General features: G+C 47.2%; 1 protein-coding gene across 1 annotated transcript in view; it reads right to left on the bottom strand.

The window, feature by feature from the left end:
• Positions 1 to 4,054, bottom strand: part of ITGB3 (integrin subunit beta 3) — a 49,610-nt gene extending 45,556 nt beyond the window's left edge. The window contains exon 1 of the mRNA XM_064583156.1: positions 3,909 to 4,054. Within this exon, the coding sequence (XP_064439226.1) occupies positions 3,909 to 3,975 (67 nt within the window). The 5' untranslated portion in view covers positions 3,976 to 4,054. The remainder of the gene's footprint in view (positions 1 to 3,908) is intronic.
• Positions 4,055 to 19,127: the final 15,073 nt, after the last annotated feature.

Raw genomic sequence — 19,127 nt, 5'->3', positions numbered from 1 at the left:
GAGTTTCACATTTAAATAAATGGCAGCAGTTTACACAGGGAGGATAGACCGTGTCATTTTTCTTCTCCCACCTGCATTGCCACTCACGACCTGAGTTCCTTCAGGCACAATGATCTTCCCATTCAGGATAGGGCCAGGGTTTGGGGGAAGGGAGGGGAGGCCATGGGGTGAAGTAGCAGGCCAGCTCTGTGGGCATCAGAGGGGGCTGGGTCAGGCCAAGTGGTTTCTCCCTGAAGCTGCTCAGTCATTCCCCAGTTAATTATCTGTCTGCTGATTCATGAGTTGTGGTTCCTGTGGGCATGCTTCCTGGCTATTTCTGCCAACAGAGGCAGAAGGATTCATAGGGCTGGGAGGGGATGATAACCAGAGATCCTGAATGGGGTGGGGAGTTGCAGAGGAGGAATTTCTATTAGGAAATTCCAGAGTCATATCCAGTCTCCCCCTCCTCACTGTTGCCTCCTTGCCCCATCTGATGCCGTCCCCAGGAGACCCCTACCATTTGCAGTTTTGAGGTGGGTAAAGGAGGATGTTTCCCTCCTGTGTGTCTCCTCCCAGGAGAGGGAGGAAAAGGCAGAGAATTCACAGAGGATCCCCTGAAAACAGAGGTCTAAGGCACCACAGTGCAGAGATCCAAATTCACAAAGAATTCATGATCTCAGCTATATTCTAAAATTCTCCAGAATGCCCAGATGGAGCACTTGAGGATCCTCTGTGAATGAATGCAGATATTCAAATATTGGGTTTCTTACCAATGAGGCACATCACCTCTAGATGCCTTCTCATAGCGTTCCCTAGGATTTATTTTGGCTGCCAAATGTCTCAGGCACCAGGCCTAGAGCGCTGAACAAAATGGACATGTTCTTCTCCTCACACAACCTGAAATCTTGTGAATGTCTTTTACTTTCCTCTTTCAACAGAGGCAGAACTTAAGATTTTCTAGTCGATAAAGCACATGTATGCGCCTCTTCCTCCCTGGTCTCTCTCTTCTGTGTGGGTTCTTGCTGGGTGAGAGGGGCTGAGATATGCCAAACCACCAGTGGGGGAATGTCACTTAGGTGTGGGAGAAGGGGCCCCATCGGTCTCATTCCACGAGCCCAGGTTGCACTCATGTGTGAAGCAGTAATAGCTTGTCTCCAATACACAGTAGATACCATGGATAATAATGGCAATAATACATACCACTTATTGGATGCTTATTTTATAATTAGCACAGTCATTGAAGTATTGTTTTCTCCACTTTACAGATGAGGAAACTGAGGTCCCAAGAGATTAAGTAACTTGCCTAAGGTCACACTGCCAATAAGAGACAAAATCAAGAATTAAACCCACATCTGGCTGGCTTTAAACCATAACTGTCCCTGGGGCACCTGGGTGGCTCAGTTGGTTAAGCGATTGCCTTCGGCTCAGGTCATGATCCTGGAGTCCTGGGATTGAGTCCCACATCGGGCTCCCGGCTCAGCAGGGAGCCTGCTTCTCCCTCTGACCCTCTCCCCTCTCATGCTGTTTCTCTCTCTCTCTCTCTCAAATAAATAAATAAAATCTTAAAAAAAAAAAAACCATAACTGTCCCTTTCCCCAGCCAACAAGCCTTCCTGCCATGTCTCTCCAGGCAGAGGGCTTCATCTGGAGAGTTTTTAGGATATAAACTCAGGAGGAGAAATTAGCACTTCACCTCAGAACTAATCAACTTAGATGGTGACAGCAAACAAAACTTGTTATCCCTTAGGTCTCAGGTTAGAATACAGACTTATGTAGGTGGAAGCCACAAAACCCAATACCTCCTGGGTGAAGTTAAAAAGATCATCTTTGGACGTAAATTCCAAAACTCAATTCTACTCTCAAACAGCCTCTCTTCTCCCCATCCCAGACTCTCCTATTCTGGGACAACCTCTCTGTGCCACCACCCAGCTCTCTCTGTGTCCCTTCAACACTGTGTGTACCAACACCTCTCTTCTATTCTCTTTCTACCACCTGCTTCCCCAGGAATCTGACAACACCTGCAGTCCAGCTACCAATCCTGGGGGAGGGGATTCAAATATAAACTGTTCTTACTGGGGGCTTCTTACTCTGGAGATCTAACTCTAGAACCCATGCTCTGAAACACTACTCCAACCTGCTTCGCAGAAGGAGCCTGGGGCCAGCTCAGTACAACTCGTCATACAGCTGGAATCATCCCAATCATAACGACGAATCTGTGAATAGATCTCCCAAAGGATATGGCAAACTAAAGTATGTCAATGCAGTGGAGTCCTATATGGATCATTACAACTCTGTATCAGATCAACAAAAAATACTAGGAGTGAGGGGTGGAGGGACAGACACCAAAATAACGTACACTTTTCATCTTCACTAATATTGAAACATGTGCCATGCTAGGCTCTATCTTATGTTATTTTACTTTCTTCTAAGACTATAGGAAAATACAATGGTTAGACTCAGAAATCATTCAAAATTCAGAAAGCTGTAGAGGTGAAAAGAAAAGCAACTAATGTTTTAAGTTCAGGGGAGCAGGCATCTGGAGGAGACAGCTCCATTGCCCCCACTAACATCAGGCAGCATTTGAACTGCATCTCTAACACCTCCTAGGGCACAAGGCTGGAGATCTGTATTTCGGTACCATGGTCATCAGGCTGCTCACTGTAGGCTGAAGATATCAGCTGACCTGTTTGAGCATCTATCACATGGGAAGCTTCAGCAAAAACAACTTAGCCCCCTATATATTATCTGTAACTCCTCCACCAAGACATCATTCAGAGATTGTGGTGATGGTTTCATGGGTGTATATGTATCTCCAAACTCATCAAGTCATATACACTGAATATATAGGGTTATTTGTATGTCAGTCATACCTCATTAAAGTGTTTTTAAAAGATACTGTTGCCTTGTCCTGTATAATCTCTTACACACACAAGATCTTGAAGGCAATCATCAAAGTATTTCTGAATAGCTATCTTTGATAAGGACTTAGTAAATCTTAACTTTCTTAATGCCTTCTGCGGGATTTAAATTGTCTTACAATGAGTACTACACTTTTCATTAAAAGTACATATATGCACACTTGTGCGTCCCCAGCAGGGGAACCAGAGTTCTGTCTGGGAAGGTAACCAGGGCTCCGGAAGGACCACGGGCAGCATCCCTGCGCTGTAACCTCCTCCGCCCCTCCACCCGCTCCCCAGCACCAAGGAGGCTGAATGCCGACTGTCTTGGCATAGGGCGTGCAGCAGCAGGGAGAGACAAAGCCAGGAATCCAAGCCAGTCCCAGGGACCCTTCTCGTGGCTCCTCGCATACTCTGGAGGTTTCTCGGACGCGGGGTCGTCCCGGCAGCAGAGGCACGGCTGCCACCCGGACACTGTAGGAGACAGAGCCCTCGCCCTGCTCCGAACCGCTCCCGCGGGAAGCCACCAAGGAAAAAGACTTAAGGAAAAGAACTTGGGAGAAAGTGTAACACAGAGGGTCATGTCGAGAAGCTGGCACACCCGCGCGCGCACACTCTCGTCCGAGCAGCTACAACCACATCCCTCCGGCAGCGCGCGGGAACAGCCCCGGGAAGCCGCAGCTCGCCGTGCCCACCGCGGCCAGCCGGTCTCCGCAAGCCCCAGACCACCTGCGAGGCGCGCCGCCCGGGAGATGCGCCGGCCGCCCCGGGCGGGCGCCTGACTCGGCCAAGGGCTTCGACGTCCCGGAGCGCCCGCCCCGAGCCGGCCTCGCACGCCTGTCACGCGGGGCCGGAGGGGTCCCCGGCTGCCGGCTCCGGCGGCCCCAGCCTGGCCTCGCGCCCTCGGAGCGCAGACGCGCGGGGCCGGCCCGCCGCCTGCCCGGCCCCAAGGCCGCCAGCTCGGGCTGCGGCAGGATGCGCGGCGCGGCCTCCGGGGGGAGCCGCGTCCCCGCCGCGCCGGGGCCTCACTCACCTCCGCCGCCGCCGCCCGCCAGCGCCCCCAGCACCAGCACCGCGGCCCAGAGCGGCCGCGCCCGCATCGCGCCCGCCGCCGCCGCAGCGCCCGCCCCACACTGAGGGGCGGCGCCCGCGGCCACTTTTCCCGCAGCGGGAGCGGGGGAGGGGACGCGGTGGGCGGGACGCAACGGGGCGGGCCGTCGACTCGCGCTCCCTCCCCCCGCGCGCTTCGCCGGACCCTGCGCCGGGGAGGGGGCGGCGGGAACCCGCGGCCGCTCTTCCCCCGCCTCGCGCCCGCCCGCCGGGGTCCGCCTGGACCCGCAGACCCGGCGAGACTGGGACCGGAGTGGGGTCGTGGGCGCGCCCGGACACGCGGTATGCTTAGAAAAACCGGGAGCCTGGGGCCCCTCTCCGGACCCCGTCGCACCCCCTGAAGACGCCCATGTGGCTTTCTCTGTCACCTGAACGAAAGGGCACTTCCCTCTGACCTTGCGTTTGCTTCAGGCACACTTTGATTTGTTTATTTGACAAACCACTTGAATGCTTACTCTGGTGCCGAGCACCGGTTTAGTCCTTTATTATTATTCATCGAGTTTTTCTTTGGGTTAGTTTGGTTTTCCGGAAAGCCTGTTGAGACATCTCAAGCTTGTTGTAAGCAGGGATGCCCATAAAGGGCCTCTCTCTGCGGATGCTTGCTTGCACACAGTGGCTGATAAACGTTTCAGAACACGGTCAATAGACCGCCTCCAAACGCAAACTCACAGGCTTCACAGCTTTATCGTATTTGCCTCAAAGCTCTCCTTCCCACTCTCTGCCTGTCCCCCAATCCTTCCTCTGGGTCTCTGCGTCTTCTCCAGTCCAGAAACCTCAGGCGGCTCAAAGAGGCAAAATGCTAGGGCTGGGAGCAGGAGACCGCCAGTGGTTGGGGTTGGTACCCCCGACGCGATGGGTAGCTCGACTCACCGTAAAAACAAGACCTGACCCATCAAAGAAAGAGCATGGAAGTCTCTCCAGCTCCTGGGCTTCCCTGAGCTTTCTCTGGAGACACCCAAGATGCCTGAAAACTGGCCCCGACTCAGCTTTCCAGCCTCGTCTCCCACCCTAGCGCGCAGGAAGATACTTCGCATTCCCAAATGCTCCTGTCTGGCTTTCTGTCTGATTGATCTTCCTAAATTTTCCACCTGGAAAATTGCACCTATCTTTCCAAACCTGCCCGATGTAATCTCTTCCATGGAAGCTTGTCTGACGGCCCCCTCCTCCAGCCCCGCCCTCTGCAGAGGTGGGCCCTTCCTCCTCAGACCTCCTAAACACCGGTCGCTCCAAAGGAGCAGCACCCATTCATTCGCAGAAGTGCCGCTGCAGGTTGCAAGGGAACAGAGGAGGAGCCAGCCCACAAAGGGTAGCTAGGCTTCCTGACCCGGGCTCTGGGACTCCCCAGCCGGTGAAGGGCGCCTGGGTCAGAAGCCATGTCCACAGTCTTGTACTTGCCCTGGCACAAAATCCACATCACACAGCATGGTCACATCTCTGCCTATATATTCACATATTTGCTCAATTCGCACAATTATAACCAATCTCCTAGTTCCCCAGGTGTCTCCTCAGCCCAGCTCTGCCGGCACCGACGGGTTCAACAAACCCGCTATCCACGTTCCCAGCCCCTTCTGCCTGAAGAACTTCATTAGCAAGCCTGGCAGTGAAGGTCCCCCAGCAACAAATATGCTCACCTTTCATTTGTTTCCCCGTCGTCTATAATAGTTCTAAGATATAGATTTCTATGTTGACAGCCATGGCGGGGCGGGGGTTGATGGATCTTCTCGAACTTTAAAGATGTTGTTCTACTGTTTTCTGGCCTCCACTGTTTCTGATGAGAAGTCAGCCATTATTTACATTCTTGTTCCTTGTCTTCTCCCTCTGGTTTTGTTGTTTGTTTGTTTGTTTGTTTGTTTGTTTGTTTTAAAACCATTTACACTTATAGAGAAGTTGCAAAACACTAAAGACTTTTCTTTTGTCTTTCACGCAGTTTCCCCTAATGTTAACATCTTATATTACCAAGTCATAATTACCAGACACAGGAAATTAGCATCGATACAATACTATTAACTAATCCAGATACAATATTTGGATTTTGTCAATCTTCCTGCTAGTGTCCTTTTACCAGTACAGGATCTAATCAAGGATTCCGTATTGCCCCCCACCCTTTTTTTTTGGCAAGTGATTATTTTTTATTTCAGGTTTTTATTTAAATTCTAGTTAGGTTTTTTTGTTTGGCTTTTACTTCAATTTTTTATTTAAATTCTAGTTAGTTAGCATATATGGTAAAATCGGTTTCAGGTGTAGAATTTAGTGGCTTATCAGAGGATCCCATACTGTGTTGTGATCATGTCTCCTTAATCTCCTTCAATCTGTGACACTTTCTCAGTCTATTTCTCTCCTCACCTTGACACTTTCGTGTCCATTTTTAGGCCAGTTATTTTGTAGTATGTCCCCCAGTTTGGGTTTGCCTGAGGTTTTCTCATGATTATATTGAGGCATTCTAGACTGAAAACCACAATAATGGTGCTCTTCTGGGTGGTACATGGTGACAATATGTCTTATTACTTACAATGTTAACCTTGGTCACGTGGTTAAGGTGGTGTCTGCCAGACTTCTTCACCATCCACTTACTATTTTTCTCTTTGTAATTAATAAATATTTTATGAGAGACACTTCAATTCTATACAAATATCCTGTTTTTCTTCATACTTTCACTAATGTTAACAATCTATTAATGGTTCTTGACTGAGATCAGTTACATGGTTAAGAGTGATTTCTACCTGCCTTTTTTTCTTCTGCCACTACTAATTGGTGTTCCACAATGAGGAAAAACTGCTCCTTCCCTCCCATTTTAAAATTTCAATAATTTATTTCTATCAGTATGAATTCATAGATACTTTTTTTTTAATTTTATTTATTTATTTGAGAGAGAGAATGAAATAGAGAGAGCATGAGAGGGGGAGGGTCAGAGGGAGAAGCAGACTCCCTGCTGAGCAGGGAGCCCAATGTGGGACTCGATCCCAGGACTCCCGGATCATGACCTGAGCCGAAGGCAGTCGCTTAACCAACTGAGCCACCCAGGCGCCCCATAGATACTTACTTTATTCCACGAGTTATAATGTAATGCTACCATTTTTCTGTTGCTCAGACTGTCTCAGGTTTGTCTCTACCTGCTTTTGAGTTTTCTCTTTATCTTTGTTTGTTTGTTTTTTTACCAACTTGACTGTAAGGTAAAGAGGCGTTGTTCTCTTGGTATTTACCCTGCTTGGGGTTGGTGAGTGTCTTGAATATAGAAGTGACCTATTTTTCACCAAGTATAGGAAATTTCAAGTCATTATTCCTTCCAATATTTTTTCTGCCCATTCTCTCTCTCCTTACCTTCTGAAACTCCAATTACACATATTTTAGATATTATCTAAATACTTATAATAATTATATAAGTTATAAGTATTATATAAGTATATATCATCTATATAGTATATTACATAAGCTATTATAAGTACTTAGATATTATCCCACAGACTACTGAGGTACTATTTTTTTAAAGATTTTATTTATTTGAGAGAGAGAGCGCGCGCGCGCGCACGAGTCGGGGGAGGGGCAGAGGGAGAGGGCGAAGCAGACTCCCTGCCGATCTCGGAGCCTGTCGCAGGGCTCAATCCCAGGAGCCCAAGATCATGACCTGAGCACAACTCAGACTCTTAACCGACTGAGCCACCCAGGTGCCCCATTTTTTAATCCTTTTTTTTGTTTTTGTTTTTCAGATTAGTCTATTGATCTCTCTTTAAGTCTCAAATGAATAATCTACAATTCTTTATTTTGCAGCCCCTGCTATGCTGCTAAGCCTATCCAGGGAATTTTTCAGATGTTGTATTTTTTTAAGTTCTAGAATTTCCCTTCACTTCTCTTTTATAGTTTCAGTTTCTCTGCTGAGATTCCCCATATCTTCAATTACTGTGTGAAAATTTTCCTTTAGGTCCTTCAAGCATATTTACAACCATGGTTTTAAAATGCCTGTCTGCTCGTTCTGACCTATCTCAGGGACTGTTTATCTTGATTGCTTTTTTTAAAATCCTGGGTCCCAATTTCCTCCTTCTTCACATGTATAGTAATATTAGACTGCATATTACACATTGTAGACTATTTATTTTAGAGTTTATGTTGTCTTCCCTCGGAGAGTGTTGAGTGTTGTTCTATTAGGCACTTAAATTACTGGCAGATGATCTTGATCTAGCCCATCTTGGTTTTATTCCTTTTCGGGATTAGTATGTAGAACATGGTCCTTTAAAAAAAAAAAAAAAGATTTTTATTTATTTATTTGAGAAGGAGGGGGAGAGGGGAGGGGAGAGGGAGAGGGAGAAACAGGCTCCCCACTGAGCAGGGAGCCCAACACGGGGCTCGATCCCAGGACCCGGGGATCATGACCTGTACCCAAGGCAGACACTTAACCGACTGAGCCTCCCAGCCACCCCTAGAACATGGTCCTTGCTCCTAAGGTTGTGAACTTCCTGGATCATCTAAGTAGCCAACTTGTTCAGTGAAGTCTCTGCACTTCGACTGAACTGAAACTCCAACATCTCTAAGCCACGTGCAACTTCTAGTGTTTTCTGTTTGGCTCCCAGCTGCTCTCTGCTAAGGCTTGTAGAGTCTCACCATGTGCCTGTGCAGCTTGTCCCTCATCCAAAGACCCTGGGGAGCCCCCATACAGACTTCTGGGGTCACCTCTCTGGTCAGTTCCTTCCACTCTAACAGCCTTCCCCACAAATTACAGGACCCTCAGCAGCCTTCAACTTGAAGTTGTGCTCTTGAGCTCCGTGAGATCACCAAACACTTCCTAGACTCCACTTCCTTGCAATGCAATCCAGAAAGTCCCCCCAAGCAGAAATCTGGGCAGATGTAAGATGTATTTCACCTACATTTATTGTTTACTGTGGGAGAGCAAATCCCGTACCACTTGGTCATTGTCAGAAGCAGAAGTTCTGGGATTATGAAGTGCTTTATCCTCATCTCTTCCACCACAACTGAGCGATGAGCTCCTTGAAAGCAGGGACTGTAGCTAATTATCTCTACATTCCCCTGTAGGCCCTCAGTAAATAAAAGAATCTCTTCTACTTTTTTTTTTTTTACTTGCCTAGCAAGTAATTTTAACTATTAATTAATTTCTACTAATTTCATAACTAATTTTTACAAAATATCAATCAAACAAAGATGATGGACACTGAGTGTCCATTCTGTGATTTTCCCAAGTGCCATACCCCCCAGCTTATAGAGGGGAGGGGTATTCAATGCATGACATGTAGATCTTCCCCAAGACCCATTTAAGAGGCACAAATCATGTTATCTGGCCCCTTGCCTGACCATGGCCAGGCTGACACCAAAATAGGGATCCTTTCCCCATGTTCTCATCCATTATCTGCCCCCCCCCCGCCCCGGGGAAGCCCTACTTCTATTCAATTCCTTATTGTCACCACGGTACATTGGAGGAACCAGGTTTGTGACCATTTCCTGGACCTCTTGCCTTAAGAGACATGCTTCATTCCCCTTTGTACTACGGGTCAGAAGGCCTTTGGATTTAGGCCCTTGACCCACCTCTTACTAGTTACATTATCTTGAAGAAGTCCAAATCCTCTCTGTACTCATTTCCCGTATCTGTAAAAAATAACTATCCCACCCTTTGTCTCACTGCCAATCCCACTCTACCCCCTCCCAACACACACATGGTTATGAGGTTCTACGAGACCATGGTATGAAAGCCCTTTGGAATCTGAAAAGCACAGAGGAATATATAATTATTGTTATTACTATTTGTAGAGAGACTGTAGATCCCTCAACGCAAATACATTCTTCTAGTTCAGGAGACTAAATGTGGAGTAGCATATTGGCTCAGGATCTTCTCCTCCTACACATTTGGCAGAGGATATTCTGTCTATTGAGAAAGAGATGACCCAGCTGCTGTTCCTTTGACTTGAAGGAAAATGGGCTTTTCAGAGTCCACAGTGTCTAAATATGGTATAGCTTGGAATTTCTGGGCTCTGGGGAGCTACCTGAGAAAGCACTCCTAGATTTTATCAAGGTAGTCAGGGAGGAGCTCAGCCTTGGCATTTTATATTCATTGACCAGCTGGGCCTGAGATAATCCATTTCTGTCTTGAAGTGCATCCTCACGTGAGCCAGAACTATCTCTACTGAGAAAAAAAAAAAAGTGAGAGCCCCAGGAATTTCCATCCCAGCTCGGTGTACAAGGTGCCACCTTGGCCAACCCTGGACTCTAGCTCCATGCGCACAGAGGGCATCACCTAACTGCTTACACCCCATCTCAAACCAGTCCAGGACCTTTCCACACCCACCCCTGAAGCCAGGGTAACGCCTTGTTCTGATAACAGAGCTGCTGCTTGGCTTCTGGCCCCAAATTCCTGTTTTGGTATCTTTCTAAATCCTCAGGCACCCTCGTTGGGGCTCTGCTCCAGTGAGTGCAAGCTTGTGGCTGGGCTCCAGACACATGTCTCAGCCGTCGCCATGTTCTCCTGACTCACCTTCCTGAGAGACAGAGAAATGTAAGGCTTGAGCTCATGATAGTCGGGTGGCCAGGATTTGAAGCCTGGCTCCACCATTCATTAGGAACGGTGGGCAAGTTACTTAACTTCACTAAGCCTCCATTTCTCTATCTGTAAAATGGGGGTTGGATGGGAAAAAATTAATGTACTTAGCACAGTCACTGGCATGTAAGTAAGTATTCAATAAATGTGAGCTCGTTTTTCCACCTTAGGATCAACTCACTTCTGTTGGATTCCCAGTCAATCCCCAGATTCTGCCTACAAGTCAAGACACCCATGGCTTCTTTGTTGCTGCCTATCACTAGACCCCTGAGCAATGTTGGCCAAATTGAGGTGGGAGGGCAGTATAGGCTATGGGTGGGGTCCTTGCTGGTCAAACTGACCATCTTCTGCAGCTCCTGGGTCAGGTTCCCTGCCCCTATTCTAATCCATGGCAGACCTTTGGCATATATATAATGTATGGTATATAACATATATACCCTCCTCTTTTATATACCTCCTTCTTTACAAGTATTGATCATCTCCCTTAATCCTCATAATAACTCCTTTTACAGAGGCAGAAACTAAGGCTTGGAGGGGTAAAGAGGCAATTATTATTATTATTATTATTATTATTATTATTATTATTATTGTTATTTAGCTGCCATTTATTTTATGGTTATTATAGGCAAAATACTATGCTAAGAATTTTTCGTACTTTAGTCAGCACAAGATAGGCATGGAAAACCTGATTTTACCAGTGAAAAAATGGAGGCTCAGAGAGATGGAGGAATTAGCTCAAAAGCACCCAGGTAGTTAAGTGGCAAAGCTGGATTGAAAAACAGGTTGAGGGGCGCCTGGGTGGCTCAGTCGTTAAGCGTCTGCCTTTGGCTCAGGTCATGATCCCAGGGCCCTGAGATCGAGCCCCGCATTGGGCTCCCTGCTCAGCGGGAGGCCTGCTTCTCCCTCTCCCCCTCCCCCTGCTTGTGTTCCTGCTCTCGCTCTCTCTCTGTCAGATAGATAAATAAAATATTTAAAAAAAAAAAAGAAAAACAGGTTGAGCTTATTCTACAACCCATTGTCTCCCTTCCTATAAGTGTGGGTATAGGATGGCAGACACCCCCAAATGTTTCCAGTGGGCATTGCTATATTAATGGGAGAAATTCCTATTGGAATAAAACATTCTCAAATTGCCCATGTCTGAAATAAAACTGGGAAGTCCACAAAGAAAAAGTTATCCGTAGGGGCCCTGCGGTCCAGATCAAGTTCAGGAAGTCTCTGCAAGGGAATTATGGCCCAAGAAGGCACACAAAGCCTTCCCCCCACCCCAAGAAAAAGCCTTTTCCCTACCCTCCCAGCCCCTAGAGCTGTTTTATTTCCAGGCCCTGACCACTTCCTGTCTTGACTATTATAAGAAGTTCTTAGCCATGCCCAGCTGACTTCTGAGATATGGCAGCCACACCGGAAAAACCTGGGCACTAGACCAAGATCTGGGCCAAACAGAGGGCCCCTGGGATTCAGTTTTTCCCTGAAAGGATGACAAAGAGTGGGATGACTGTGAGCTGGGAGTGTGATCAGCAGTATGGCTCACTTGCCCGTGGCTCTAGCTGTATCCAGCTCAGTAAGACCTGCAGTCCTCAGCCGTGGCCTGGAAGCCAGGAGGCCTAAGGAAGGTGGAGAAGGGGAGAGCCCATGCCTCCTTCACTGACACAAGGACCCCTGGCAGGAGAGCTCCGTGACCTCTCTGGCCCCCCCTCCCCCCACCCACCTCCCCATGCCTCTTGCTCCATTTTCCTCCCCTCAGGGGCTCACACCTGTGACCACCCCAAGGGCTGCATTTCCCCATCCCTAGTTAGTTTCTCCCAACCGCCATTCACCTGTCCTCCTGATCCTGTTTCTTTCTTTGGTGCTTCCCTGGGAACTCTGCACCCTCCCCTCGATCCTCTAAATGTTCGGAAGATTTTGTATGTGGTAAAACCTTCACCTGGGACCATCCTACTGAATGAATGCCCTGTGTTTCTGGAGCTTTCCTTTGCCCAGATCACAAAATGAGATATGTTTCCTATTGCCTCTGAGTTCTTCAGTGCGCAATCCACTGAATAAACTGAGATGATGGAGTGCTGACAACTTTGTAGCTAAGATGATGGAGTGCTGACAACTCTGTAGCTTACATTTATTGAGGGCTTCTTATGTGACAGCCCCTGCACTAAATGCTACATACATCTGAACTTGTAAAATCCTCAGAGAACCCCTTAGTGAAATGGGTATTATTTTTAATCCCCATTTTTCAGTTGAGGACACTGAGGTACAGAAAGAGACAGTCACTTGCCAAGGTCACTCACTGATAAGTCCTCAGCTCCAAAAGCTGCCATTCTAACTTCAGTGCCCAAACGTTCCATTAACAAGCTATCCCCAGGACCCTTCAATGCCTACCCCCCCCAAAAAAGGTGATTGATAATGGACACTTGGGCCACTCTGGCAGGGGACCATGGTTGCCCTTTGAGGCAAGGGGACAGAACTCTCAAAGTCCCTCAGAAACTAACTGTAGCATGGCAGAAAATGGGAGAGGAGCACATGATGAAATTGCCAAAGGTACATGAACTAAGCTACACAGGTCATGAGACATAAGTCCTAGCCCTATTTATCTGTGGCAATTTTTAATTGTATTTTTTTAATCAAGGTAGGAAAAAAAGCAAATAAAAAATGCTAGAGGGATTATGTATCAAGACGACTCCTAACAAGTCCAAATCTGCAGAAAAAAGGAAATTTAGTAACCTACCCACCGAAGCAGCAAATCATATCACATAAGTGACTCCCTGCCTCCCCCATCTCCCCTGGAATACTCTCCTCGTGTTCCATCTCTCCCCCAGCAACCCTCAGGACTCAACCAGATGCCCCAGATGCCACAAAGGAAGGACCAGAGGGGCAGGGCCACCAGGGAGGTGTCCCCTCATTCCACTTTCCCAGCTGGAGCCTCGAGTGGCATGCCCCATTTCGCCTGAGGTCCGCTCCCTGGGATCGGTCTCTGGTCACTTCTGTACTCCAAATTACCTCGGTATTTTGGATTTTGTTGCATGTTGGTTGGGTGGTTGGTTGGTTGGTTGGTTGGTATTAACTGGCTGGCTGAAAAAATAAATAAAAATTTTTAAAAATAAAAACACGGCTGGCAGGCTTGTATATATGCCATGGGGTGAGGGACTCAGGGGTGGGGAGGAGGACTCCAAGGGAGGCAGGGGTGCTATAGCTGGAAACTCAACCCAGGCTCAAGCAGCAAATGGACGTGGGTCCGATTCCTGAAGTTCTGCAGGCTCACTTAAGTGCCCTTGTGAGACTTCGTCTCTGCCAGCCTCAGTTTCCTCGTTTGTAGAGTGGGGATAATCACAGCTGCCCCAGGAAGAGTGCTGGAAAGAGTAAATGAGCATTGCATGAAAGCACAAAAGAGCATTAGCACAGCACAGGTGTGCAGCAAAGGCTATAATAGCAAAGGCTATTATAATGAGCACTGTTTCTCCATTCGTTTGCCAGGTATTTCTATTCTTTTGGGGTTTCCCAAAAGAATAATAGTTTTTGAGTGCACTTGTGATGAGCACTGGGTGATGTACAGAAGGGAAGTGTTACATCACTACATTGGACACCTGAAACTAATATAACAATGTATTTTAACTGCTGGAATTAAAATTTTTAAAAAGAAGAGTACTTTCATTTTCCTTCTTTTGCTAGAGCAGTTCCCTCTGCCTAGAATACCCTTCTCCCCTGCAGAGCTAATAGAGTCCTTAGTATGTGACAGATACTGTTTTAAGTGCTTTACGTGTATTCATTCATTAATTCATCTCCTAATAACCAAATGAGGTCAGTCCTACTATTATCTCCATTTTGTAGATTGGGAAATTGAGGCTCATAGAGGTTGAGAAATTTGCTGGAGGTCACACAGCTCCTGAGACCCTGAGACAATATTCTAACCAGCGTTCTATTGCCTCCGTGTGAATCAAAATCACGCCAAGCCTCTACTCTTTCCACACCAGCTCGTCCTCATCTGAAGAGCCTTCTCTGATCTCCTAACTGGAAATCAGCCTGCGTCTCCCTTTCAAATTCACCCACTTCTTTGCTAGTATCTATCTTACAAGCCTCTGCCTTCTGCTTGATATTTTTGTATTTGTGCACAACACATGTCTTAGCTTATCTGTGAGTCTTGATATTTCTTTTCTTTTTTTTTTTTAAGATTTTATTTATTTATTTGACAGAGACAGAGTGAGAGAAGGAATACAAGCAGGGGGAGTGGGAGAGGGAGAAGCAGGCTTCCCACGGAGCAGGGAGCCCGATGCGGGGCTCTGATCCCAGGACCCTGGGATCATGACCCGAGCTGAAGGCAGACACTCAACAACTGAGCCACCCAGGCGCCCGAGTCTTGATATTTCTTGAGGGCAAGGACCAGATTCCATTCCATTCCATTTCTTTTTTTTTTTTTTTTTAAGATTTTATTTATTTATTTGACAGAGAGAGAGAGAAAACACAAGCAGGGGGAGTGGGAAAGAGAAAAGCAGGCTTCCCGCTCAGCAGGGAGCCCGAGGCGGGGCTCCATCCCATGTCCCTGGGATCATGACCTGAGCTGAAGGCAGATGCTTAACCGACTGAGCCACCCAGGTGCCCCTACTCTATTTCATTTCATAAACCTCAAAGGCCTGGCAAAGTGCCTGCTGCCATTATAAGAAAGGAGATCCTGGCAAACCATCGCAAAGATGAAATTCTAAGTCAAATGGAAAGTTGCAGTACCAGCAATAAAATGCATTAAGTAAATGTTTGTGAAACTCTTCACATTCCAACTGGTAACCACGCTTTTAACACTGGATGTTTGACCCTGGCTTCTCCACAACATGTCAGGAACAGAGGAGCTGAGTGGAGAGCTGAGCATGGGTGGGGAAGAAATGGGAGAAGGGGTAGGGCCCAGGTGGTCATTGTTCTAATCTCCTTTGAAGCCTGAGGGCTGGGAGGCTGAGGGAGCCCTGAGACCTGCACAGCCAGAGGTGCTGTTTCTGGTCCTCAGGTGCTGGGACCAAAGTCTCTAGTGCCACAGAGAAAACTGAGATGTGGACAGCCCCAACCCCCTGTCCCTACACTGACTGTGGCCCTTGGTTACCAGATACACCATGTAAGATTTATATAAATGCGGGGCGCCTGGGTGGCTCAGTCGTTAAGTATCGGCCTTCGGCTCAGGTCATGATCCCAGCATCCTGGGATCGAGACCCCCCCCCACCCCGCATTGGGCTCTGCGGGGCTCCCTGCTCTGTGGGGAGTCTGCTTCTCCCTCTCCCACTTCCACTGCTTGTGTTTCCTCTCTCACTGTCTCTCTCTGTCAAATAAAAATCTTAAAAAAAAAAAAAAAGATTTATATAAATGCAAAATGACTAAGTTTTTGTAGAAAGTGCACACACTCTCTTAGGGATGACCAAATATTTATGAGTTGGGATTCACCTCCATTTGACAAGGGACTCTGTGATAAAAGAAGGGAGAAGTGACTGCAGAAATTCAATGAGATCCAGCTAGGGGAGGGGGTGGGCACGCCCATGCAGATCCAGCTTAGTAGGAACATTTATTCAGCTAAAAGTGGGGCTGCAGAGGAAGTAAAAGATGGAATTGCCTCTCTAAACCTAAAATGACTCAGGGATGTCTGGGAGAGAGGCTGATATGAAGAGAGTCCTATGAGAATGGGGCGAGCTATCTTAGAGGTCATGGTAGCCGGGAAGGAACTGTGGCCACACCAGATGCAATGTCAAAACATTCAGGAGAAAGATAAACAGAATCCCACAGAAGCTCTGAAATAGTGGTCCTTAACCTTTTTTGGGTCTCTGAGCCCTTCGACAATGTGATGTAAAGTACAAATCTTCTTCTTGGAAAAAGAGCAAATGAATGTGCCCACAGGGGTCTTTATGGTTAAGAATCTCTGTTCCCTGAGGGTTCTAGAGGGGAGGGGGGTGGGGGGATGAGTTAGCCCAGTGATGGGTATTAAGGAGGGCACGTACTGCATGGAGCACTGGGTGTTACACGCAAACAATCAATCATGGAACACTACATCAAAAACTAATGATGTAATGTATGGCGATTAACATACCATAATAAAATAAAATTTTTTAAAAAAAGAAAAAGAATCTCTGTTCCTATTGCCAGAGGAAGGGATGGTGTTCAAAAGCAAATTGCAAACAACTAACTAAGGAAACAAGTGGGGAAGGGGCTCCAACGAGGCTGATAGAGCTGAGGAAAGGGAATTCTGTAGGATTCTTATCCAGAAAGGTGGTAAGGGGGGCAGCCGAGGGCTGATTGCGAACATCAAATTGTGGCATGGGGTTGTGAGAACAAGGCCAAGAAGGTGGAAGTCTGAAAGAAGTGAAATTTTTTAAATGTTAGAATTAATGAAAATAGGCTGTTTATGTTCCGAGCAAGAAGAACAGGAAGGGCACAGTCTTTTGTGCTGCCAATTTTGACCTCAGTTCCATCTTTCTGTTGAGAAGATTAATTTCCAGACTCTAAAGTGTGAAAGTACATTGCTAAGAGAGAACTGAGCCCCAGGTAGAACAAGTTAGGCAGCCACTGGTCACGTTAAATGGATTTAAGAATCTGGGCCTAGAATAAGCACCTGCTGGCAGGTGCTCAGCCGAGGAAAGAAGAAATGCCAACTTCTATCATGGGGAAGGTTCTTACATCTTTTCTGGGTTACTTTGGAAGACAAATCCAGGACCAGTCAATGGAAATCTCAGGAATGTAAGTATCAGACTCCTACTATGAAGAGTATCAGCTAGAGTTTATCTCAAATGGAGTGGGTTACTTTGGGAGGTAGTCAGTCCCATGTCATGGTAGAAATGCAAGTGAACAATGGGCAATCATTTTATTTTTTTTATTCTTTTTATTTTTATTTTTTTAGAGTGGGGTGGGGCAGAGGGAGAGAGAGAATCCTAAGTAGGCTCCAGGCCCAGTTGGACCCTGACTCGGGGCTCGATCTCACAACCCTGAGATCATGACCTGAGCCAAAATCAAGAGTCAGATGCTTAACCAACTGAGCCACCCAGGCGCCCCTGGGCAATCATTTTAGAAAGGTTTTATGAGGAGTTTGAACTAGAGATCCCTTCCAACCCTAAACATCTGTAATTCTGTGGTTCTACAAGATGAGGGAAGAAAAGAAAGTACTTTCCCAGCTTATCTTTACATTGTTTTAACGTCTCTTTTCTATCTCTGAATTTGGTGCACGTTGCTCCAGAGTGTGGTCCCTGCTCACCCTCCATCCTCTCTTTCTCTTCCCTTCTCCTTGCCTCTCATCCCATTCTCTCCAGTTCTTTTTCTCACTCTCCTCTTATTCTTCTTTCTTTTTACCAAATCCTAAAAGACAGAGACTGTGGTTCTAGTTGGTGAAGAAAACACCTTGCACCTCTTGTCTGGAATCCTCTCTCTGGGTTCTTACCTATTTATAGCCCATCCAAGCTTGCCACACCTCTTCTATGAAACCCTCCCTGACTATTTCTCCCCTGAGCTCCTAGCACTCTGGTCCCAGGCCTCTCCCTTGATCCATAGACTTACACTGCCTGGTGTCCTTTTTTCTAGTTTGTCTTTTGACATGGTGTACCTTTTTCACATGTAGTTTGTTTGTCCTCCAGTAGAGTGTAAACTCATGGAGTGGAAGACCATGGTGACTTTGTTCCTTTTTTTTTTTTTTTTAATCTCCCAAAGCACCTACTACTGTGCACTCGATAGTTTTTCTGAGTGAATGCTTTCTACCACCAAGGGTTCTAAAAGTGTATGCACAGTAGCAGTGAAAATAGAGCAAATGGACAAAAGCTGAAAAATGGCAAGAAATTTGTTGAGTTCTAGGTGATCAGTAGCAGAGAGCCAGAGGGGATTAAAGATGACCTAATTATCCTCCTCATTTTGCAACCTGTGGAGCTGAAAAAGCTGAGCACGATGTGACTTAGGAGCTGACTGAATGGGTCCAGAACAGTGTCCTCTCTTTGACCCCTCATTGCAAAACTTTGTGGGGTTACTAAAGCAAGGTACCTAATAGTTGTGAGTCTTTGAAAGTGAATAAAACCTCCATTTTCCCGAAGGCACAGAGATGGACTAAGTGACTTCTGCAGGGTCCTTCCAGCCCAGGCTGGGAATCCCTCTCCGCCTGGGGTCCCGCTGTGCGATCTCACACCCGGGCGTCCTGCGGTGGCATGCGCTGCAATTCTGCCATCTAGCGGTATGAGGCGGATATTGCACCGCCAGCGATCTTGACCAACACATTCTACCTTAGAGCCCTAGCAACCAAAGAGGTTTTAGAGGATGCCAACCAAACACGGGATGGCACTATGCCCAGGACTGCTCTCAGGTGATTACACTCCACTAGAAGTCTCTACGGTCTCCTCTAGCTCTGATATCTTCGGCTCCAATTTGGCAACAGTGTTAAGGAGACTAAACTGTGGCCATGGATAATTAGCACAGAGACCTCTGCCAGTGGAGAAAGCTGGGGGCAGAGGTGGGAGTCGGGGGCAGCCTGACTTGCGTCTTGAAGGGTGGGAATCATTTGGACAGAAAAAAGAGCACACATCGGGAGGAAGGAATGAGATGGATCAAGAGGTCGTGGGGGCTGGGAAGGAGAGGAGGAAGAAGCAGAGTAAGGGAGCTAACAGAGGGGAAAGAGGTCAG

Source organism: Mirounga angustirostris, unplaced genomic scaffold (genome assembly GCF_029215605.1).
Source record: "Mirounga angustirostris isolate CCGP_5_RB_7025 unplaced genomic scaffold, mMirAng1.0.hap1 SCAF_17, whole genome shotgun sequence".
Taxonomy (NCBI): domain Eukaryota; kingdom Metazoa; phylum Chordata; class Mammalia; order Carnivora; family Phocidae; genus Mirounga; species Mirounga angustirostris.
Note: the sequence above shows the minus strand (reverse complement) of the source record. Positions and strands in the feature narration are given on the sequence as shown.